The sequence below is a fragment of the Podarcis cretensis genome (assembly GCF_951804945.1).
Source record: "Podarcis cretensis genome assembly, chromosome: 8".
Classification (NCBI taxonomy): domain Eukaryota; kingdom Metazoa; phylum Chordata; class Lepidosauria; order Squamata; family Lacertidae; genus Podarcis; species Podarcis cretensis.
Window position 1 is genome coordinate 64,212,694 of NC_137177.1, and position 23,736 is coordinate 64,236,429.

At 41.7% G+C, this 23,736-nt stretch overlaps 1 protein-coding gene across 1 annotated transcript in view; it reads left to right on the forward strand.

Annotated features, from left to right (window-relative positions):
- The window catches only part of DPY19L3 (dpy-19 like C-mannosyltransferase 3), a 37,292-nt gene extending 18,443 nt beyond the window's left edge, over positions 1–18,849 (forward strand). Inside the window, exons 11-19 of the mRNA XM_079988793.1 lie at positions 313–386; positions 971–1,129; positions 2,444–2,566; positions 2,957–3,068; positions 3,616–3,672; positions 6,434–6,516; positions 13,297–13,429; positions 14,533–14,691; positions 15,514–18,849. Of these exons, the coding sequence (XP_079844919.1) occupies positions 313–386; positions 971–1,129; positions 2,444–2,566; positions 2,957–3,068; positions 3,616–3,672; positions 6,434–6,516; positions 13,297–13,429; positions 14,533–14,691; positions 15,514–15,684 (1,071 nt within the window). The 3' untranslated portion in view covers positions 15,685–18,849. The remainder of the gene's footprint in view (positions 1–312; positions 387–970; positions 1,130–2,443; positions 2,567–2,956; positions 3,069–3,615; positions 3,673–6,433; positions 6,517–13,296; positions 13,430–14,532; positions 14,692–15,513) is intronic.
- The last annotated feature ends 4,887 nt before the right edge of the window (positions 18,850–23,736 follow it).

Below are 23,736 nucleotides of genomic sequence, written 5' to 3' on the forward strand. Positions count from 1 at the left end.
CTGGGCTATTTAAATTTCAACTCACAGGAACAATCACAGATTTAAACCACCTAACAAACAACGTTTAAACCAGCAATGGGGAACCTCTGGCCCACTGGTACTACAACATTAAGATTGGAGATGTGTCTCTGCTGCTGCCTTTTTCTATCAGGGATCAAGCAGAGGCTTATAGCTGATCTCAGTGCTGTGGAATACAATTTTAAGAAAAACCAAAGTAAAAAAAAGTGGCACTTGTGAAATGTTGTGATGGTGATGGCAGAGTTGTCTTCACAACTAAAAGAAAGTAATAACTTTTATTTTCTCTCTTCACAGAAAGTTCTTAATCTGGAGTCAGATGAGCATATATTTAAATTTCTGAAGGCAAAGTTTGGATTTGGAGCAACAAGGTATGGTATTGTTCAGAGTTCAAAACAAAATTGTTTTCCTCTAGTTTTTTGGCATGGGAGGGACCCAAGTTTCTATTGAAGTATGTTTCCCTTTAATAGCCAACCTGTGCCGTAAGACCAGCAGTGGAGGCTCTTCAGGTTGTCCCATTGGCAGGGATGGTGAGATAGAATAGGGTTTTCTCTGTTATGCTGCCCAACGATAGAATACCCCATCCCTAAAGGTTGGTTACCCTCTATTTTGTTGGACTTCCAGCACAAAATACTCGTTCAATTTCACTTTTGGTGGTACTGAAACCAGGGTTTCAGAATTTGGGGGGCATTACGTCCATTTCTGTAGTTTAATCTGCATTTATTGCTTTGTTTAAAAAAACCAGGGATTTGTTTGAATGAAGGGCAAGTTAGAAATGCAACAAATAGCAATAAGGCAGCATTTGCTCTTGCTTGTAAATTCTGAGTTGTAGTTACTGATCTTGCTTGAGCACTTTCTAACATGCAACTTTAGGACTAATTTTGTTAGATTTTTTAAAACACACACACATTATGCCAATAACTTTGCAGTGTTGACTTGTCTTCCTTTTCTTTAGAGATTTTGATGCTAACCTGTACCTGTGTGAGGAAGCTTTTGGTCTCTTGCCTTTTAATACTTTCACAAGACTTTCGGGCACTTTAGTTTTCTATGCCTATGTATTTGTGCTCTTGGTGATGACCATAACATCTGCTGTGGTTGCTTTTCAAAATCTCAGGTATGTCTGTTTCTATATTGCAGGATTATGTTTTCAGTGCAGGGGGTCTTTTTCCTTTCTTGTTGATAAGAAGAGGAAGACATGAACAAAGTCATAGTTCAGCATCAGGGCATGCTTGCCTCAGATTTGAGCCAATTATATAAGAGAGAATTGGTTTTCTGAACCCAAGATATATAACTCTAGCAGTGGCAGCCTCAGTTTTTAAAATGATGTGTATATTGGCTAGTTCACTTGCTGAAGCATGTCACTGTAGCAAGGCTTGGTTACTGATGCATTTCAGGCCAGTAGTCAGCACAGTCCAGAAACCACAACAAATTTACTGTTGCTTGAGTAGAGTTAATAAAGCCTAGTTTCCAGTGAGGCAGTAAACTTGTGTCTTTGTTATACAACTTAAGCCAAAAGATGCCCATCACATAACAAAATATTCCTCCATACACACACACACACACACACACACACATCCTTCCAATGAAACATTGCATGTTAGAGAGAACATAGCCTTATATTGAGCTAGACCATTGGTCCATCAAACTCGTTGTTGCCTCTCCCCTGACTGGCAGCAGCTCTCTTTGGAATTTATGCTCACAGCAAACAACAACTTTAATTACCAGAAAAAATAGATCATTTTTGCTCCCAACTTCATAGGCCACTTTTGGATATTTTGCAATGGTATGCAGAATTGTTGGTCATTTTCTGTGGATTTATTCATTTGACTTTTGTTACAAAAGTGATTCACTTGGGCAGGGGAAAATCTACTGGAACCCAAGTAAAAATGACCAAGTTAATGTAGATAGATAGATAGATAGATAGATAGATAGATAGATAGATAGATAGAGATATTGTAGAGAAGGTGGCTCTGTAGAACTGGATTCTCATCTGGGAAACTTTTGTCAGCTTTATCCCAACACTTGCTAATTCCTAGTAGCAGCTGAGACCAGTATTTTATGTAAAACCAGGGGAGTACTCCTAACTGCAAATTTGGTATTAGCTGTCAACCGTCTGTTTCCACACACCCCTCCCTGAACATTTATGTTTCATTTGTAGTATTATGATGTGCAAATAAAATTATTTGTTTTCCGTATTTATTTCACTCATGTTCCACCGTTTGCCAGTCCAGCTTGAAAGCAGAAAATCTTGCACAGGGGAATATTTAAAGCACTCAGCAAGCATGAAAAATCTATTAGTATTGTCTTAGAATGTTTTATTTTCCCTGGAACCAGGAGGTTCCTTTGAACTGCATACAAATGTCCTGTTTTAAAATAATGTACTGCTAATGTAGCCGTGCTCCTTTTCTTTTGTTTCCCTCTTACTCAGTGGCTCTGCGAACAACAAACCTGCGGATAAACTGCAAAAGTGCATAACTCTGCTGAAACCAGGTGTCGCTTACAATTTAGTGCACACCATTCTGTTTGGATTGCTGGCTTTGAGCACAATGAGGTATCCTATCTGACACATCATACATATTGGGCACTGGATGTTACATGCGGAGTATAAAGTAGCATATAAAATAGACTATAAATTCCTATTCGGTCTGTTTACCTTACTTTTTTCCCATAACATATGTCCCAGTTATAAAATAAAATTGTCCTATGGAAACTGCACTCAAACTAGGATACAGAGGGATTTTACTTCCAGCTCTATTTGATAAGCTGCCAGAACTGATTTTCAAAAAAATTATCTTTGTAGGTGCTTTAAGATACTGAATATTCTGGAAGTAAAATAAAGTTATTTTTTAAGTATGTGTGCTATTATAGATTACACTATCTATATACTATTACTGTTCAACTTGCCTCCACATACTGCATTTTCTTTCTTTACATCTTGCAGGATGAAATATCTTTGGACTTCCCACATATGTGTGTTTGCAGCTTCTGGTCTGTGCAGTTGTGACATGTGGGGGCTGATCTTGAGATTTGTCCATCTTTACACACCACAAAGGGTTAGTTGGAGCTGTTACATGCTATTGCTTTGCTTGTTTTCACTGATGTGTGAAAAATCCAGTTCTTTAAGGGGTAGCCTGAGGTGAACCACCACATGCTTAAAACAGATTTGCAGTACGCTGGAGGGAAAGTGTTTAGATTTATATACGGTTTAATCTGGAATTCAGGGTGCATTTTGGGAGTGTAACTTATTAAAGGAATTCTATTTAAGTCCACTAGATGGTGATGTTGCAGAAGCTATGGAATGCATTTTTTAAAAAAATAACACTTTTCATGAAAAATCAAAGTGACAACAGTATGTAATTTTTCACATATAGCCCAATACAATATTTTGCGCTTCACAGAAGCTAAATTAATACACAGTATTTTGTTAAAGTTCTTAATGGAATTACTTTTAGAGACGGAAATTGCTAACACAAAGAGGCTCTTGAACCTAAAAATGCAATTTGTGAAGCAGCTCCTGTTGTCTCTGTTCTCAAAATTTGTTGATCATTCATTGACGGTGTTTTATTTAAGTAAATGTAATTGTTGTTGTTTTCTGCCTAGGTATCTGTGATTAGATATCTGACACCAGTACTCATATTACTGTATCTTTGTTACAAGGTAGGGCTCTTTGTTAGTCTATATCTTTCTTTTAAGAAAAATTACTTTTAGAAAATAAGGAAAATTTCCCAGCCACTAAGGGCCATTTCTCCCTATTACATTTGTTCTTTGCTCACATTAACTTTCCTTCACACTGTCAAGTACAGGCTAGTTTCCCACAGGCATCTGGTTGGCCACTGTGAGAACAGGATGCTGAACTAGTGGACCATTGGGCTGATCCAGCAGGCTAGTCTTATGTTCTTACCTATGTACGTGAGAAAATCATTTATGTGAATTATGTTACACTAGGAATATTTTCCACTCATCTCATATATCAGGAAATCAAACCACACATCAGCTCCCTGATTTCTATGCTGTGATTTTTTTAAAATATATGAAGTCACACTTCCTTATACAATAATTTCTGTCAATGAAGACATAACCTGAAAAAGAGCTGTGAAAATAATAGTATTCATAACCAACCTGACTCTGTAGCTGAATGGCATTTTCTTTACGCCTGTGGAAGGAGACCTGTGATAATATATTCTGTATAGTTGATCCAGTTAAACCCTGTTACCTCTTTTGAACAGTACATTTTTGCAGATCTGGCATTTACAAGTTACACTTTCATAAAAGTGAAACTGAAAACCACATTCTGTTGACATCATAAAATGGGGCACCTTTATTAGCTTTGCCTGGGCCCAGAGACTGGTCCCAAGGACCTGCACTCTGGCTTACTGCGAAGAACCATCAGATTGCCAGGTACCATGGATAGGGCCTTTTCAGTGGTGGACCCACATCTTTGCAAGTTCCCTCCCACACAAGGTTCATTTAGAGCCTCATTGGTGGCTTTTAAGTACCACTTTTTAAAAAACTCAGCCTTTTATCCATATTTGACATTGTTTCAGTTGCTCCTGTTTTAGTTGTTTGATATGTTGTATTTATTAATTGCTGTAAGCCACCTTGTGAAGGTTTTGCCCTAAAGACAACTTTTCCAGTCAGACTGCCCTCTTTCCTAACTCCAGGCCACCTTTACATTTTATGTCATTTATTAGTTTTAGTATTTTAAAATGGTAAATCTCCTTGTGTGCTTTGGTGGGAAGGTGGTATATATGCTACTGGATACAAATACATTAAATAAATAAATCTCATTGTTATCATTGGATAAATATTTACACCGATAATTAAACATATAACTTACATTCTGCAAGAATTGTTTTGTTTTCTGAACCTGTAGGTTTTTTCAATACTCAGTTGAAAGGCTCATTGCAAATATACTCTGTTTGCTACGTATGAGCCATTTTTAAAGCAACAAATGTTCACTGTAGTACTCTTTACTGATTGGTGTTTTACTTCACTACACTTTTAAAAATAGAAACTGCTGTAAGATGTGTCTTTTTTATTTTTAGCTCTCGCTTGAAAGCAAATGGTGGCAGATACCAACTTTTATGCATAGATCTCTAAAGATTATGTCATGCAGCACCAGGCTTCATACTGGCTGATGAGTGCAAAGGTTGCCCTCTCTCTTCTCAACAAGCAGACCAACTAGTGCTGTCAGCTCTGACAGCCTTAATCAGCTCTGCTGGGGGAGACAGAAGGGTATGCCTCAATTTAGTCCTACCCAGACCCCTTCCAACTGGTGATCAAATCTGACCAGCTCAGTCATCTTTTTATGCACATCAAAGCAACGTGCGTAGAACCTGGGGCACTGGGTGCCCTTTCTGTCACCTGCCTGTGGGTTCCCCTCTGCATCACCTTCCCATTGAGGCAGAGGCAGAAGACCGCTCAAATCATCAAAACCTCTCTCTACACTCCCTGAATCCCCTCCAGTTTTTGCACAAGCAGTTCCAGTTAGTTATGTCCTGAAACTTTTTGTAAGTAGCATCTCATTTTCAGTAACTAGGTTGAACTATCTTCTATGGATACATTTTTTTCCCAAGCAAAATATGCAAGAGCTTCCCTCCTCCCAAACCTGTGGTGGTTTTGGGGGGGGATTATAACCTAATCTCGAATAAGCTAATGAAAGCTTCTTTAGAGACATGTGGTTGCTGTAAGTCCAGATACATTGCTTGAAATATTTATTTGTTCAACTTCAACTGTGGCTGTTTGTTTAACCCTTTCCCTGCTCCCTATTTTCCTGCTCCCATACAAACACACATTCCAACCATCTCCTTTTCTCTATGTGACATTCTGGGCATGCTTTTGCCCTTGCAAACACACACCTGGAACCCCACGGGGAGAAACATGGCTTCTGGGGGTGAAAAGCGACAGGCAAGGAAGCGGGTGAAACATCCCCCATTGACCTCTTGCCACCATGCTTTCCGTAAGCAAAGCAGCCAGTGTGGAGGAGAGGGGGAAGGTTTCAAAATTAGTTCATTTTAGGGGGTGGGGGCATTGTCCTGTCACTTGCTGTCATGGAAAATCACTTTTCCTTCAAGTGGCTGGTGATTTGTGAGATCTGTTTTTGGGCACAATGAACAGAACATCATCTTCACCTGTAGTACATCTTGCTGCAGCCTCCCAGCTTACTGTTCTATGTGTAGGCCTGCTTTAGTCCATACCGTTTCCATTTGTAATGTTTTAAAACACAAGGCAGCTGCTGCTGAGCAGAGCAAAAGACCTGCTTCTTCCTATGACTGGGACATCAGTCAGGTTTTCCCACTCATTCTCTAAAAGCAGCCATTTCTAACTGCTACAGAATTGAGCTTCATCCCAGTATTTGACATGTGGATTATTCTCTGTACTCCCTCCCCCCCTCCCCCCCGTGTGGTTTTTCTTCTAGTTCTGGCCTAGTGTGATGGCTGAGCTGTCGGAGCTGAGGGAATTCTATGACCCAGACACAGTGGAGCTGATGAACTGGATTAAGTAAGAGGATTTTTACTTTATTTAAATTAGACGCTCTTTAGAGTTAGCTGATGTTCTTAGTGTTGCTGCTCTCTGGTTCCATCAGTGACCTATATTGACCAGTTCTAGAAAGCAGGCAACATAGCTTTTGGCCTGTGGTTAGTGATTTTGTTGCAATCTCTGCACAATTCCTCTTGACTGCAGCAACTTCTTACAGTTTTTGGCTAGAACGTTGATAGCCAGCTTCATCATCATGGGCGGCTGGAATCTCCCAGGCAAGGTTCTTGGAGGCTTGAACCTACACACTCCACTGCATGGTAGCAACTGTCTCAAGAACTTTCCCAGATGGGTCAAGCCCTACTCATCTCATGCCCTCCACAACTAAATAACATGGTAGGCACCACTTCCAGTACAGAGAAAAGATATTACAGAGGATTTTCACAGGTGCTTAAGTGATGTATCCTCATTTTCTGAAATGAGGCCTCTGGAGTCCTCTCACTGTGTGCTGGGAGGAATTACCTAACATGTTATTCAGCTAGGGTGGGGTGGTGAGCTGTACCCATTCCAGCAAGGCTTCCTGGAGTTGATGCCATTATGGAGCATCAGAATGGGGGGGGGGGGAGCTTCAGCCCTCCTGCACCTTGGCTTGGAGAGTCCAGTCCTTCCCCCACCCCAATTGCTATGTTGGAAATGGCCCCCAACCTGGCACCAGAGAGAGGCATTTGGAGACCACAAGACATGACTTGATGTGACCTGTGGGCCCCCTGTTTCGTTTATCCTTAACCTGTAGTTTCCGCTATAAAAAGTGGCGCTGCGGAGGTGGAAGACTTTGTCAGTTAGCGGAATATGTTTGCCTCTTGCAGCACTGCATTGCTGCTTCTTTTTTTTACCTTTTTTCCTCTTTTTTTGGGTAGGGTTAACAGACAGTGTAATTATTCATGAGTAAATAGGTAATATAAATCTTCACCACCATTGTGAATGCAGACCAAAGTCATCTCCATCCCTTTGCTACCATATTGACATGTTCTCATGACTAATGTTCACCAGCCAGGGGTCTTTAGTACCACTTCTGTATTAAGAGATGCTAAATGTTTGATAGCCCTGGTCTCTGGAGTACAATATGCAGTGTTTTATATATAGATTTATACATAAAATATACATGGGGCTTTGGTTTCAGCCACAAACTGGATTTGACTGGTTGCAATGAGAGCAATTTTTCACACAAGCCCAGAGCAGAGAATACTAAACTGCTGCTTATCCTCTTTTCCTTTTAAATCATGACAGACACTTTTTTTGTTGTTTGCTACTTGGAATTTATTGTGTCAAAGAGCGAATGTTATGCACGTAAGGAGAAGTTAATTACTTTTGCATTAACAGCAGTCGACAACCAATTTATGCCTTGCACCTGAAACTGGGACTGATATGTTCTTGCCTTGTAAGCTCCTAGTGTCAGAAATGATTCAGTCATTATTCATTTGGCCCCTTTAAAAGTTCAGCTGAACTTCATCTCATTCAGGGTTTACTGCATAGGATAACTTTTTTTGTTTTGTTTTGGCTTGCAGTTTTCTACCTCAGAAAGGTTTTGAAAGCCAAATTTATCATTACGGACCATCAGGCTTTCTTAAGAAGGTGTTTATCTGAAAGGGGGCGCACTATTCAGTATACAGTGAATTGTGCTGCATGCTGTACATCATGTTGTTTTATTCCCATTCTTGTACAGTAGTGGACTGGAGCCTAAGGGCCCTTTACCACCTTGCTTCCATATTCCTATCTCCTTTACCTCCCAGTTCATGTTGTAACTTTCAGTTCCTCTCTCTCTCTCTCTCTCTCTCTCTGTGTGTGTGTGTGTGTGTGTGTGTGTAATTTAATATGGAGGTTTTGCACAACACTGCTCTTGCACAAAACCTCTGAATTAAAAACTTAAATAAAACAATTAAAAGATTGATTTATGATCTGCAAATGTACCTTCATTCCTAATTCATGTTTGGCTGTGGATTACTGTTTGTTTTTTAAATTGTTGTTTTTATACAGAGGTTTTGCGCAAGAGCAGTCTTGCCAAACCTTCATATTAAAAAACAAAAAAACAAATAAGAGGTTGATTTATGTTCTGCAAACGTGCCCCCAGCGTGCAGCAATTGGAAATAAGCATCATTTTGTCCAATGAAGGAACAAATGGCTTCTGCTGGTTCTTCCTGAGGGGACAGTTTTATTTTTAATACAACTGTTTTGTGCAAGAGCAGTTTTGCACAAAACAGCTGCTTTTTAAAAAAAGGAAAATATAGCACAAAGGTGCCTTCAGCATCAACCAGAAGAAGCATGTGTATGCTGCATCCTTTCGTTTGGGCTAATGGAACTAAAATGGATAGGTTGTGCTGAACTTGATGGATGGTCATCCTGACTCGGCCCCAGACACACTCATCAGATGTTTGGAAGCTGTGGCTGGATGGTTACATGGGAGCCGGTTGAAGTTAAATCCTTCGAAGACAGAGGTCCTTTGGCTGGGTCGGGACGATATGGGATGGGGGGGTCAACTCCCATCTCTTGCAGGGGCGCAGTTAGTGCCGGCACCGTCCGTTAAGAGTTTGGGTGTAATCTTCGACACCTTTCCATGGAGGCGCAGATTGCAGATATAACAAAGGTGGCATTTTTTCATCTCCGCCAAGCTAAGCAGTTGGCTCCTTACCTCTCTCGCCCTGACTTAGCCACTGTGGTCCATGCAATGGTCACCTCCAGACTGGATTATTGTAACTCACTCTACGTGGGGCTGCCCTTGAGACTGACCCAGAAACTCCAGCGGGTGCAGAATGCCGCGGCAAGACTCCTTACGGGGTTCTCGCTGCGAGAGCACATTCTCCCAGTGCTATACCAGCTGCACTGGCTCCCAGTGGAGTACAGGATCAGGTTTAAGGTGCTGGTTTTAACCTTTAAAGCCCTATATGGCCTAGGACTCTCGTACCTACAGGACCGCCTCTCCTGGTATGTCCCACGGAGGACCTTACGTTCTTCAAACAAAAACATATTGGAGGTCCCGGGCCACAGAGAGTTTAGGCTGGCCTCAACTAGAGCCGGGGCTTTTTCGGCTGTGGCTCTGATCTGGTGGAACGCTCTGTCACAAGAGACTAGGGCCCTGTGGGACTTGATATCTTTCCGCAGGGCCTGCAAGACAGAGTTGTTCCACCAGGACTTTGGCCAAGGCACAGCCTGACTCCCTCCTTTGGCAATCTTCACAGAACTCTAGCCCAATGGTTGCCATCAATTTGATTTGAATTAATTTTAGAATGAAATGATTTTAGAATGTTGTATTATTTTATTGTTGTTAGCCACCCTGAGCCCAGCTTCAGCTGGGGAGGGCGGGATATAAATAAAACTTATTATTATTATTATTATTATTATTATTATTATTATTGAAATGAGGAACAAAGTAGGGGTGTGTGGCAGTGGGCAGCACTCAGTCAAACCTCTAACCCCCATAAAAATTAGCTTTTCTAAAAAGTGCTTCCTGGTACAGTGGTACCTTGGGTTAAGTACTTAATTCGTTCCGGAGGTTCGTTCTTAACCTGAAGCACCACTTTAGCTAATGGGGCCTCCCGCTGCCGCCGGAGCACGATTTCTGTTCTCATCCTGAAGCAAAGTTCTTAACTGAGGTACTATTTCTGGGTTAGCGGAGTCTGTAACCTGAAGCGTATGTAACCTGAGGTACAACTGTATCTTCCTTTTCTTTGTTACTTTACTCCTTGAAGCTGCATCAGCGGCCACCCTAATTCTCTAGAAGTCTCAAAGTTCTGACATTTCTAATATTGCATTTAGAAGTGTCTTGTAGATACATTATTTGCAGCACTAAGCTCTAAAGTGGAGGAGCTCAAAATGTGCATAAATTGTTCATAATTTATCTCTTCTGATTTGACCATCATATAAATCTTCCTCTTTAAGCATGACTTTTTGCTTTGAATTTTCCTAGAATCTTAAGCAGGGTTCTTTCCACCCACCTTCCTCCAAAATCGTACATGGAGCCCTGTAATTCCCATTAAAGCTTTCTGTTGTAAATGAGTTATTTTGTAGTAATCCTATAATTCTTAAAAGTGTAGATAAAGCAGAGGTTCCCATTTTGTATTATAGTGCTCAGTTTACCCCATTAGTTCAGCAGTAATTAACTTGTTGAAGCTTAGAGCTTCAAAAATAAATGAGATTATTTGTTCAAAATGCCATCAGGTCCGCATGGAATGACATTTAAATTACATAATGTAAATCAGTTTGACCTGTAAGTCCTTGTCATTATTTAGTGACATTTCTTGCAGAATAAATTGTTTGCAGGTTGGGCAGCCTGGTTATGGAGCTTGGCAGAAACCTATAAAAACAAATTATCCTTTCATTTTATACATCATTTGTTCAGACATTTGTAAAAATTGCTTCGTTTTTCCATAATGGAAAAGTGTCATTTGGGCCTTTGAAGACATTAGCTGTGTAAGATTCAGGCTGAGCTTTTTAGCAGCTGCATTGGGCAATAAGAGCAGAGGAATTCGGTGTTCCTCTTTGCAATGTGCCTAAGACCATGCAGGCTAATTGTCCCCCTCTTGTGGTCATTCCCTGGGAGAATTACTCTACATTTCTGCCACTTATTTGTAGTAAATAACCATTAAAGAGATCCAAGGGAAGAAGCACAGGTGAATCCTGACTCCTCTTTTCTTCCTTCTACTGAAGCACCCCAGTTGAATTTGTAGACCTCATCTCATTTTCAAAATGCTGGTGAAATCGCCACCAGTGGAGCCATGGCAGAATCTGACAAGTCAGGAAGAATGTGCCCGGCTCTGGATAGAACTAGGCAAAACCTGACAGGGGTCGTGGTTGATGACTGGCAGAGTCAGAAGTCAGCTGGGTTTTCAGCTCCAAGTGCTGGTTCCCACATAGAATTGGCTTTTACTGCTTGGACCAGTAAAACACTGGCTGTTTGGTGATCCTAATTGCTTAGGTCATCAGCCAAGGTCCTGCTCTGGGTGTCTCTGCCTTCAGAGGTTAGGCCTTCTCAGTGGTGATGCCCAGTCACTGGTGACCCTGTCTGATCTCATCACTGTTAACCTTGTTAGGCATCAAATTGTTGCTGTTTTCCTGGGGCTTATCTTGAATGATGCCCATCTTTTGCTATTTATTGCTGCTGGCTATTTAATTTGATTATGCTTAGTTTTGTGATTCAGTTTCATTATTTGTTGCATTAAGAGATCTTTAAGCAGGGTGGAAAGATTATAAATTAAATAATTAAATGATGTTTTAAAAGTCCCAGAATACTTACCATGGATGAGGTCCCAGATCTCTCATATTGCAAGAGACATAGGAAGTGCATGGGTTGACCTAAGGGTCCTCTTTCAATCTGACTTTTCAACGGTGCTGCATTGGCCCTTGGCAGAGTTTCTTCCAGTTTAGATGGCTGAGGTCTCAGCTTGAGACCTGTCTGAAATTCATCTCCCAATTTGGGCTAATGGGGAGAGATGATTACACACACGCATCACATTAAGTTCTTCTGCCGATTCATATGCTGAGACCACCTCGCTTCATGGTATTTGTGACTTTGAATATTTTAAATGTAATTATAAAATATTAAACCGGAGCAAAGAGATTTTTCAAAAGAAGCTGGCTTTAGAAGTCAAAGAGAAACTGACAGTTTTCTTTTTTCATCAAAAGTTTAAATGGCTTACTAAAAAATATTAACTCTGCTGTCTGTATATGAGATTCACTTGGCCTTGTAAGAAGTTTTAAAGCAGCCCTGTCTTGCATCGTTGCTACAAGTTTTCTCCTTTGGGGCTATAGCAAACATTTATGGTTGTCTCTTAATATATTCAAAGTTTGATCAGATAATTCAATGGAAAATTAAGTGAGAGCTTAAATAATGTGGAATAACTTGGGCAGGTACGCATAGTTAAGTGTAGCGATATGTTCATGTTGGCAGCTTTCCAGCTTTCTTGAAATGATCTCTTCTCTTTATTTGTTAAATTGTATACCTTCAATCAGGTATCTGCAATAAAAACATGGGCATCTTATTTCTACTGTTACGTATGATTACAGTACAGCCAGCCTGGGATTGTATTACTTCAGGATGAGTGTTTTAAAGGCCTTATCCCTACAAACTAGTTTTTCATAAGCAAGATGCTTTTGACCTTCTGAGTTGCATGGCTGCAATCTGAAGTGGGCTTTTACTAGGATGGTTGACCTAACTCTTACCTGCATGGACTGTTGCCTTAATTCTTAAGCCTATCCTAAAACCCCAAAATGAGGTCTGGTCAAAAGACATGGGGCTTGAGGGAGTTGCAGGGGCAAATAAGTGTGTGTGTAGAGATGGTCCCCTCTAGAGCCCCACAAGGCCTAAGTCTGCCTCCAATGGGGACAAAATCTGCAACTTTGGGTATGTAATTGCCAACTCTCAGTCCTTGACTGCTTCTTCATCTTTCACTTCAGTTGCAAAGGGAGTTGCCAGATAAAACCCACTAAAGTGATATTCCCTCCATCCGTCTCGGGGGCACTTGCTTGAGAAAGCTGTTCAGGTCCTTTTGAAAAGGACTGGGGGTTTTACATCCCTTGTCTCACTTTCTTTAACTAGATCAGCACACAGACACACACACACAAATCACATTAATTGTCTAAGAACTAATTAATTTAAAACAAAATTAATTCTTGCAACCAAATGTAGCTGTTTTGCAAGCAGATGTGAGGATATAGGAATTTCTCTTGCCTATATTACAAAGTATACAGTTTAACCTTTAGCTATACAGTTACACCAATATGATAGTAAAGTTGTTCTTAATATTTGCCCAGGTCTAACACCCCCAAGAAGTCAGTGATTGCTGGAAGCATGCAGCTCTTAGCAGGCGTCAAGCTGTGTACAGGAAGGATTTTAACAAATCACCCCCACTACGAGGACAAGAGCCTGAGAGAAAGAACAAAACAGGTAAGGGAGACCTTCTCAGCAGGTCCTTACAGCTGAGCCATTGGTCAGGCCTGGCATAAAGTTATTAATGGGTGTAGCTAAAGGAAGCTCCATTATCTCCCACCGACACCTGGCCCAAGTCAAACATACATTGCAAGGCACTCAGCAGTGATTAAAACTAAATCAGTATTACCAAAACTGTTTTCTGAGGGAACAGATGCACTGTTTGGGGGTTCTCTTTGATCCACCATTGTCACATAAGGCCCAACTTGTAATCAACACACCAACAGCAACTGCACCTGGACCTAACATAATCTGGTATTGAGAACCTCAAGACTTAATTACTGAGTGCGTTCTATGCAGTGCTGCCATTAGGTCTGGTCCGGAAGCCATAGCTGGTGCTAGACTGCTAAGTTTGACATCCCATCCCAAACACAAACTTGATGCTGAGCCAGATTTAAGGTACTGCTGGTAACTTAGGTAGCAGTCTTGTAGAGAGTATTCCCTTCCTTTATATTTCAGAAGTTGTGCATTCAGATTCTTTGGGTCTTTTTCTTCTACCCATTTCTTATCCATATCTCTATTTTAGTCAATGCAAAAGAGCCATGCTAAGCCAGACAAAAGATCCATCTTGCCCAGTGTCTTATTTCCCACAATAATTAGCAGGATGCTCGCAGGAAGTCCACAAGCAGCCATCAAGGCTGCAAGCCAGTTCCTGCTGTTACCTCCCATCAAATCGTATTCCATGGTATACTTTCTCTGAATACAGAGGGCCCCATCATGACTAATTGACAGACTTCTTCACAAATTTATCTTTTAAAGCTATCTAAGCCAGTGACTGTTACCATATCTTGGCACAATGAATTTCATACTTCAATTTTGTGTTGCGTGTGTTCTTCCTTTCGTGTGTTCTGAAATATACCTCCATCCAGTTTCAGTGGATGACCCTGAATTCTAGTATTATGGGACAGGTGTAGGGGACTGTCAAATTTCTCCATGTTATTTCATAAATCTCTGTCTTATGCTCCTCTTGAGTTGTCTTTTTTTCCCCAACTTCGAGCAATAAAGAAATGGCGGAAATGGGGGTGGGAATCACAATTCTAATTAAATTACACTGTTTCTAGGTTTATCAGGTGTATGCAAAAAGATCTCCTGAAGAAGTCCACAGGATCCTCAGATCTTTTGGGACTGACTTTGTGATCCTGGAGGACAGTATTTGTTATGAAAGAAGACACAGCAGGGGCTGTCGGCTGCGTGATCTTCTGGACATAGCAAATGGCCACGTAAGTACTGGAGCCTGCCTTCCTGTTTGCATTACAGTATTTGCAGGAACTGTGGCACAGGATCATCTCTCCCTGTAGCACCCTGTGGCTTTGTAGTCAACACGATGCACTCCAGATGTTGTTAGACTCCAACTCCCATCAGCCACAAAACAGCCTGGCAAATGGTTAGGAATGATAGTTGTACCAACAGTAACTGGATGGTGTCTTGATTGGCTGTCTTGCCTTAAATACACAGCAAACATAGTGTGAAATGTACTATGAACCAGACAGCAGGGCTATTATGTCACTGGGAAGTCTAGCATTTATGTTCTGTTTGGAGTTTATAAAGAAGGCTGCAATCCTAATCCCACTTGTCTGTGAGTAAACCCCATTGAATTCTGCTGGACTAACTTCTGAGTAGACATAGTTAGAATTGTGCTGTAATCTGTGGTCAGGCATTAGGATTGCCCATGTGAATTAATATAGGATTGAATCAAGTAAAGTACAGCAGTAAAGTACAACGTGCCATACACTGAAAGCACATTTTTCCTCCAAAGAATCTAGGGAACTCTAGTTTGCCTCTCACACAGCCACAATTCCCAGCACCCTTAACAAACTGCAGTTTGTAACAAACTACAGGATTCTTTGCTGGGTGTGTGAGGTGTGTGTGCTTTTTAGGTGTATGGTGTGTAGGCAGCTGTGGGCTTTTCTCTGACTATACAATGGCATCTGGTGCTTGTACAGCTTAGTGTGCTTCCTTTGTATTGCATTAAGAGAGCAGTTCATTGTTTTAGAATGTGGCAACAAGAAGATGTTTGAACAACCTTGTAATTTCTGTTACAGACCATGGATGGTCCTGGGGAGAATGATCCTGATTTAAAACATTCGCCACATCCTCGCTTCTGTGAGGAAATCAAACGAGACCTGCCTTCATACACAATATATTTTGCTAAAGTATTTCAGAACAAAACGTTCCATGTTTACAAGCTCGCTAGACATAAAAAGACTACGTAGCTTTGCTGTGACCGCAGCAGCTCATGCCAAGAGTTTACAGAAACGGTTCATGGGGCGGGGTGGAATCATTGTACACTGGGTTAAGTGTTTTACCTTTTAATTACTGTGATCATTAGAAAGGGTTTGTGCTGATAATGTTTTTATGTGTCCAGAAAGCTTTTCTAGACTACAGAAGGCTGGTTCAGAAAGGGCTCTGGTGCAGATGCTGTACAAGTGGTGTGGTGCAAGCTCCACCCTGACATCGTCAGTGTCATGTAGGAGTGACTCTTTTGTGAAGCACGATGGCACATCCCCCCATGAAAATGATGCTCAACATACAGAGAAAGGGGGGGGAGTCTGAGACTTAGTCTCACCTGCATTGCACTCAAAGCATACTTACCCAGGACCTCTGTGGACCAGCTGTTGTGTCTTTCCATCTACTGCTAATCTAGGGGAGTCTGCTCAGGGTTCTGGCTTGCTAACATGATCCTGTTGATACCATTAGTGTCTTGTTGTTGCTTCTTCAGTTATTTTCCTTAGGGTGCTTGGGAACACCAATCCAAAAACATTTACTTGGGAGTAGTTTCTCCCGATTTTTCTTGGTGCTTTTTCCATGGTTGCTTAAGCATCACAGACTAATCTTCTGATGTCTCAGCCCTCAACCCGGATCCCAGAGCTTTGCTGCCAAAGTGCTTAGGGTGTATATACCAGTGACCTTTTCCTTTTCTAATGCTAGGACCCAGATGTGAGCTCTGTAATAGCCATCAGCGATGCAATGCTTTTGGTAACCTTCCCTTCACACGCACACCCTGCTCTCCCTTGCTTCTCTCTCAGACAGCACAGCTCTGAGGATACTTGGCCCTCTGCTGACAAGGATGGAGCTGCCAGTCTCTTAGCAGCCACTGTGCAGCTAAGGGCAAAGTAACCCAAGAACATCCCTGCGTACAGTTTTGCTCTTAGCAGGGACTAAAAATTGAGGGTTTTCCCCAGCAGGGACAGCTATGCTGTTCTTGCCACAGCATTGTCTTTGTGCCATTGCTCATCCAACACCGGGTCCTTAATTTTTGCTGCAGGTTGATCTGCCCCAAAGCAAAGCTCTGGGCTTTGTGTGAGTGCTGTTGCTGAAGACCATAGTCCAGCAAAAGGTTTGCATCTGTCATTTGAACATTGCTCCCCTTCCTCATTGTATGGTACTTCTCAAGCTCTCTTGACTTTCAAACACTTGTTGCTCAGCATTCCATTTGTAATGTTTAGTGGCTGCTTGTTTTACCTGTGGTTCCACACTTGATGACTGATTTTTGTGTGTGGTTTTCAAACTTTGAAGACTGGGGCATGTTAGGTTTCTTCGTTTTTCTTTTGATAATGTAGCATGTTGTGGCGTCCTTTCAGAGGAGCTTTTACAAACAAGCAAAATGCCCCCCCCCCATGTCCCCTCCTGCATATTACAATGTTCAATTACTGTATTCTGTTCTCCCACCCCCCTTCTAAGTGTGTCTTTTTAAGTAAGAATACCAAACCCAAGAGAAACACTGTCCTAAGCTTCGTTATTAAAAGTGGTAGGATATATTGTGCTTTAAGGGAGATTTTTGCTTTATTGTATGTGACAAGTACTTACACCAACTGTTTCCTCTCAAAGATCCTCCCTCCCCCTTCAATGTTTTTCCCCTCCCCACTTGGACAAAAAACAACAACCCCATGAATCATGTTCCTTATGTTGAAGCAAATAGATTTCACATTTTTGTATTTTTATGAAGACTATCAACTTTATAATGCTGTGCTTTTTTATTAAAAAAAGTCACTGTGATGTTTTTAAAGCTAATTTTAACATTTTTATATGAGATTTATGGCAGGGTTGGTTTGGAAGTAGAACCTTCCCAATCATTAACATGTAACTTGGTAGCTGTAGGCACAATCTTTATTAACTTCAAAGTCCCATTCAAATGAATGGGAGTTGGGCAAGGCCACAATCCATCTCCTGTTAACTCCATTTTTTCCCTGGTGTAATAATGGCCAGTGTTCACTTCTGGTGCAAAATCTGATGGTAATCAAGTGCCTCTGGAAAAACATCAATAGGAAGCATATTTGGCCTGCTCAAATAGTTCACGTAAGAAAATTGTTGCAATTAATTCCTAACAATGAGATACTTGCAGAGCTTCAGCTAGCCTCCCCCACATTTAATTAAATCAAGATGTGTAATGAGATTAAAGTTCCCCAACTGAGCTATGTTCCAGTTCCCAATGATTTAAACACTTTCCCCCTCTGCAGTTGTTCCTTGGTAAATTACTGCAGGGCTAGATACAGTTCTGTCACCCTCACACAAAATAATTTTACATTTAGGCGCAAGTATTCATTAAATAACACACAGGATCCTTCTGCGCTTTCATCCCACCACCACCAAAAGGAAAGCAGACTTTAATCAGCTCACACTTAAATCAAACCTGGAGGTGAGCCATGCAGGATTTTTTATTTATTTTTTATTATTTTTTAGTGAGGAAGCAAAGCCCCTGAATAATTCCTACTCTGTTTCCCTTAATGAGGTTGGAGCCCACTGCCGCTTCAACATAATACAATAATAAAACATTCTAATAAGTAGTAAAACTTTAATTAAGCCTGTAGTGATGTGTGCCTGATCTTGCTGGGAGCCTGGGTCAGCAGATTCCTCGCTGGTAATGCTGCATGCTAATTCAGGATAAGCACATCCCAGGCACAGTGGAGTGAGATAAGGTTGCCCTGTCCTTTAGAGGCAGTGGGCACAATCAGCTGAGGATGCAGGCGCTCAGGGCCACTTTGCCCAGAACATTATGCACCTGTCTCCCAAGCAGCCCACACAGCCACAGTATATCAGGCCTCATCTTATTTTAAGCCTTAAGCTCGGCCAGTGTGGAGGAGCAGGCAGAGATATGACAGCCTGCATGTGGTTCTGAGGTCTTATTGCAGCTGCTGCAGATGCCACTGTCAAGGCATATGCAAAACAGGGGCATGGCCAGGTGGGCACTTGAGGTGCTGGCAGCTCACCACTCTAGTACCTGCTGCTTAACTTCAGCTTCCCCAGCAAGAGTTCCGATGGCACTGCTATCTTTTTTTAAAAAGAACACTGACCCATGCACTGTTTCAGTATTTTCACGTCACATTTTTTATTACCAAATATGTATGATCAAATATTGCCATCTTAGAAACTCAAGCTTTTTTTAAAAAAACTGGAGCTGTCAGTTGTCCCACTCCCCACCACCCCCACCCCGATCAAGCCAAATCTGACCTTGACTATAACAAAACAGTGTGAGAAGGCAATCTTTTTTTATTAGGCCAACTAAAATACTGGATGCAAGTTTTAGGGTTGCACAGAACTCTCTGGTGGGCTTAGTGTGACCTTATGAGGGACATGGTCAGTGGAGAAGGAGGGGGAGAGAGAGAGAGAGAGAGAGAGAGCTGCTACTTGGGTCATTGGAATGATGGAGCTGGAGCTGCATTAAGGGTGTTAAAGGGAAATTTCCTTTTCTTTGTAATGTGCCTGATACCTGCAAAGCAATTTCAGGGGTCTGGGTGGCTTGGTGTTGTTGTGGGAATGTTGTAGGCATCAGGAATAGCCTTTGAGATGCTGGGTGCCAAATGATTTTTGTTTGCTTTGCTCCTGTACTTGAGGCCTGTTAGAATGTGCCAGGGGTCCTTTTCCTGTCTAATATTCCTCCCTTGAACTTGGGGTTAGAAACTACAGCATAGGAGGGAACTGTAGGAAGGGGGCACAGCTGTAGAATTCATAAGCTGCCAAAGATTCAAGTCTAGCTGTGAGCTAGTTTAGCGACAGGGCTAGTTCCCATTCTGGGAGCAAAGATTGGGGGGTTTTCATGCTGCTTCAGGTCAGTTTTTCTTCTTCAGTATTGCATTCCCTTAGTTCAGGCCTGTACAATTTATGACCCACCAAGCCAAGTGTAACACACCAACCATGCCTATTGGCCCACCAGATGGTCAGCAAATCTGCCTGTCTTTGACTGCAAACCTGAGCGGGACTGGGTGGGGGGAACATGGCTGATGAATTCCATTTGTTGAGCTGGCCTGGGAAGCCTGCCTTTAGCACATGGGATGAGAAATCTGTAGCCCTCCAAATGTGGTTGTACTCGATGTTCATCAGACCCAGCCAGAGTGGCCAGTGTTTAGCAATGATGGACACTAGAGTCCCAAGTGAAAGGCCACATGCTAGCCATCCCCGTTCCTCACTGTGCCATCTGTAACAATTTGCTACCAAATGCATGCCAAAAAAAGTTGTTTTATTATTAAACATGATTCTCTTCTCGCTTGCAAGAAACACTTGCATCCAACCTGCAAGCTACTTGCAGTGCAATCCTAAACCATGTTTACACAGAAGTAGATCCAACGGATGTCCAGTGGATCTGCTTCCAAGTTCAAACCCAACTTGTTGCCGCCCCTGTCTGCTCCTTGGCCCCTTAGTGTGGAAGAAAAGGTTACTCTACATTTATTCAGAAGAGAAGTTTTCTATACAGTTACGGTGAAAGTGAAATTGTCAGTCTGTGGAGCTAAAAAGTCAAAAGGAGGCCAGTATGAACATGAGGAGACACACATCTTCAATATTTTTGCTGGTTAACACTTCACCGTGCAGGCATTTTATAAGATGCTGTACTGAGATGCATGAATATTGTCTTCTAAATAAAGTTTGATCTGCAAATCAAAACCTGTTGCCATCTGTCCTTTTTAAGGCAGCCATTTAAAAACCTGCTTCTCTTGTTGTTGCTCACATCCTCTGTCAAAAGCAGCTCATTCTTCTGCCAAAAGAAGCTTTTTGACCTTGTCTTAAGCGCCTTAACATGCTGAAAGGAGTTAATATTTATTTAAATCATCTTTGGGCTTTGACAGCTTGTAAGAGTAGCTTTTATTGAATTTCCAAGTTAAATGATTTAGCAGTAGCATTTTTCCCCCCTGCCATTGCTGCCTGGCGCACTTAACTTTTGTGAGGTTAGCAGCTTGTCTGAGGAAGTTATTTGGATAGCGTTAAATAGAAGTTGCTTTCTGATCCATGGGGATCCATTGCTGCTTTTTCCCTTTCCTCCTAATGGTGAATTTCTCAATAGTTTTGAAACTTTATATGATAGAAAGAAGCAGGTCTCTTGTCAGGGAAGCCCAGCCAAAAGTAATTGCATGTGGCATGCGGCCTTATTTGAATTTTGAAAGGTTGGTCTAGGACAAGGGTTTAAAAATACAGTATTGCCGAGATCTCATGGATAAGCATGGCCTGTCTTCAGTCAAAACCACTGCCTTGTTTGACTAGTAAAGTGATTAAAAGTTTGTAGTGTAAAGCAAGTGCAAGCTAGGAACTCAAACTAGATTGGGTTGAAACAAAAAAAATTCCTTCCAGTAGCACCTTAAAGACCAACTAAGTTAGTTCTTGGTATGAGCTTTCGTGTGCATGCACACTTCTTCAGATACACTGAAACAGAAGTTTCCAGACCCTTCTATATAGTGAGGTGGGGAGGGGTATTACTCAGAAGGGTGGTGGGAATGGGTGATTGGCAGATAGCTGTGATGAGCCTGTTGACGACTCTTAACGACTGCAATAGGTCTTACAGGAAAAAGCAAGGGGTGAGAAGGTGAAAAATGGCTTTGTCATGTATAATGAGATAAGAATCCAAGGTCTTTGTTCAGACCAGGACTCTCCATGGTTTTAAGTTTGGTGATAAGTTGCAATTCAGCAGCTTCTCTTTCCAGTCTATTTCTGAAATTCCTTTGTAGTAAAACAGCTACTTTGAGATCTTGTATAGAATGTCCTGGGAGATTGAAGTGTTCTCCTACTGGTTTCTCTGTCTTGTGATTCCTGATGTCTGATTTATGTCCGTTTATTCTTTGGCGTAAGGTCTGGCCTGTTTGTCCAATATAGAGAGCTCTCTATATTGGACAAACAGGCCAGACCTTACGCCAAAGAATAAACGGACATAAATCAGACATCAGGAATCACAAGACAGAGAAACCAGTAGGAGAACACTTCAATCTCCCAGGACATTCTATACAAGATCTCAAAGTAGCTGTTTTACTACAAAGGAATTTCAGAAATAGACTGGAAAGAGAAGCTGCTGAATTGCAACTTATCACCAAACTTAAAACCATGGAGAGTCCTGGTCTGAACAAAGACCTTGGATTCTTATCTCATTATACATGACAAAGCCATTTTTCACCTTCTCACCCCTTGCTTTTTCCTGTAAGACCTATTGCAGTCGTTAAGAGTCGTCAACAGGCTCATCACAGCTATCTGCCAATCACCCATTCCCACCACCCTTCTGAGTAATACCCCTCCCCACCTCACTATATAGAAGGGTCTGGAAACTTCTGTTTCAGTGTATCTGAAGAAGTGTGCATGCACACGAAAGCTCATACCAAGAACTAACTTAGTTGGTCTTTAAGGTGCTACTGGAAGGAATTTTTTTTGTTTTGACTATGGCAGACCAACACGGCTACCTATCTGTAACTAGATTGGGTTGATGACGGTCTATATTGGATGTAATTGCTTCAGGAAACCTATTTCAGAAACAATTGATCTAGTATGAGCCTCTGTAGAGCAGCAGTATTACTCAAGAGCACGTTTACTATACTGTCAGGAAAGCTGGCAGTGACCCTTTTTACATGCTGCTCCAGAGGTGGAGGTTGGGAGGTTGCCTGGAAAGGAAAGGAAACACAATAGCTTGGGGTCCAGGGGGTGACAATAAGCTGTTGCAGTAACCATGAACTACTGTGGCTAGTGCTAGCTACATCAGGTGAAGGGAGTGGTCTGGTTACTAAGGTGTTCATATTAAATAAAATGCAGATCCGTGAAGCTGAGCTAGCTGGACAAACTTCATCAAGGGAGTGGCATGCAGCCATAATCTTTAGGGTTTGTAGCATAGAACAATTGTTAACCTGTATCGGGAATATCTTTGGTAGCATCTGGTAAGAGGTGGTGCAGTGGCTTATGTTCCCTCTCCTAGCAGCACACAGGAAGATAGGAAATGGTGTGATAGCAAGTCAGAGCATTGGTCCATCTGGTCTTAGTATTGTCCATGCTAATTGGCATGACTCCCCAGGATTTCAGATGGGGGATCTTTCCAAGACCTACCTGGAGATGGCAGGAATTGGACTCGGGACCTTCTGCATGCAAACTGTTGGCTCAGCTGCTGAGCTACAGCCCTTTGCAGCTGGTATAAGGAAATCATGCCTGACTTTTTGGGGGAAACAGTTGATTGCATCACTGAGGCCACCAGGCTCAGAAGTCTCAACTTATTTTTAGTTGCTGCAGTGTCTACTCTTAAGGCATGTAAAAGAGTACACTTTATTCCTGGGATGATGCTCTGAGGGTTGCCTCAGTGCCACAGAACTATGTTATCTGTTGACTTTCATTTTGTAGAAATGGTGGTTGGAAACTTATGAAAACCAATAGAGCTTGACAGGTTGACAGATTAAATACTAATATATAGAAGATTATTTAAATTGCAGGCCTATACACAATTTGTATAGGAAATAGAATTGTTGTTGCTACATGTTAGCCTGTAAAGAGCTTGGCAGGAGATTAGTTAAAGTACCAGATTACTGAAAATCCAACTACCTAGGGACATACTTATTTCTTTTCTCTTTCCTGTCAGCTGCAGGACTTCTAATAATCAGGTCTGCTGGCCTCTTTCTTGACAATGCCACAACTCCCTTGCATAGGCTTTTAAGGAAACGAACAGGCAAGTCCTGCAAGGCAGAAAGCAAGTACTTTTTGACTGCTGCATGGAACATGCAACACAGTGGCGGCCATGAAATACTGGAAGCGTGGCAGGAATAACAGTCTCCATTAAGAGGAAGATGACAGCCCCTGCCATCATTTCACCTTGCAGAGTTGCATGAATAGCTGGAAATGCTTTTCACATCTTCACTTAGTAAGAAGGCTGGAAGGTGCTCAAAATGGGGTGGGATGCCACGCAAGTTCTTTTAAGATTGACATACCACTCTTCCATTTCTGTTCAGGCAGACATTCTTGAGTCTAGTCTAACCATCCCACATCATCATTTCCCTCACACTTTGAAAACTGAATCCCTAACAGGGCGGTTCATACCT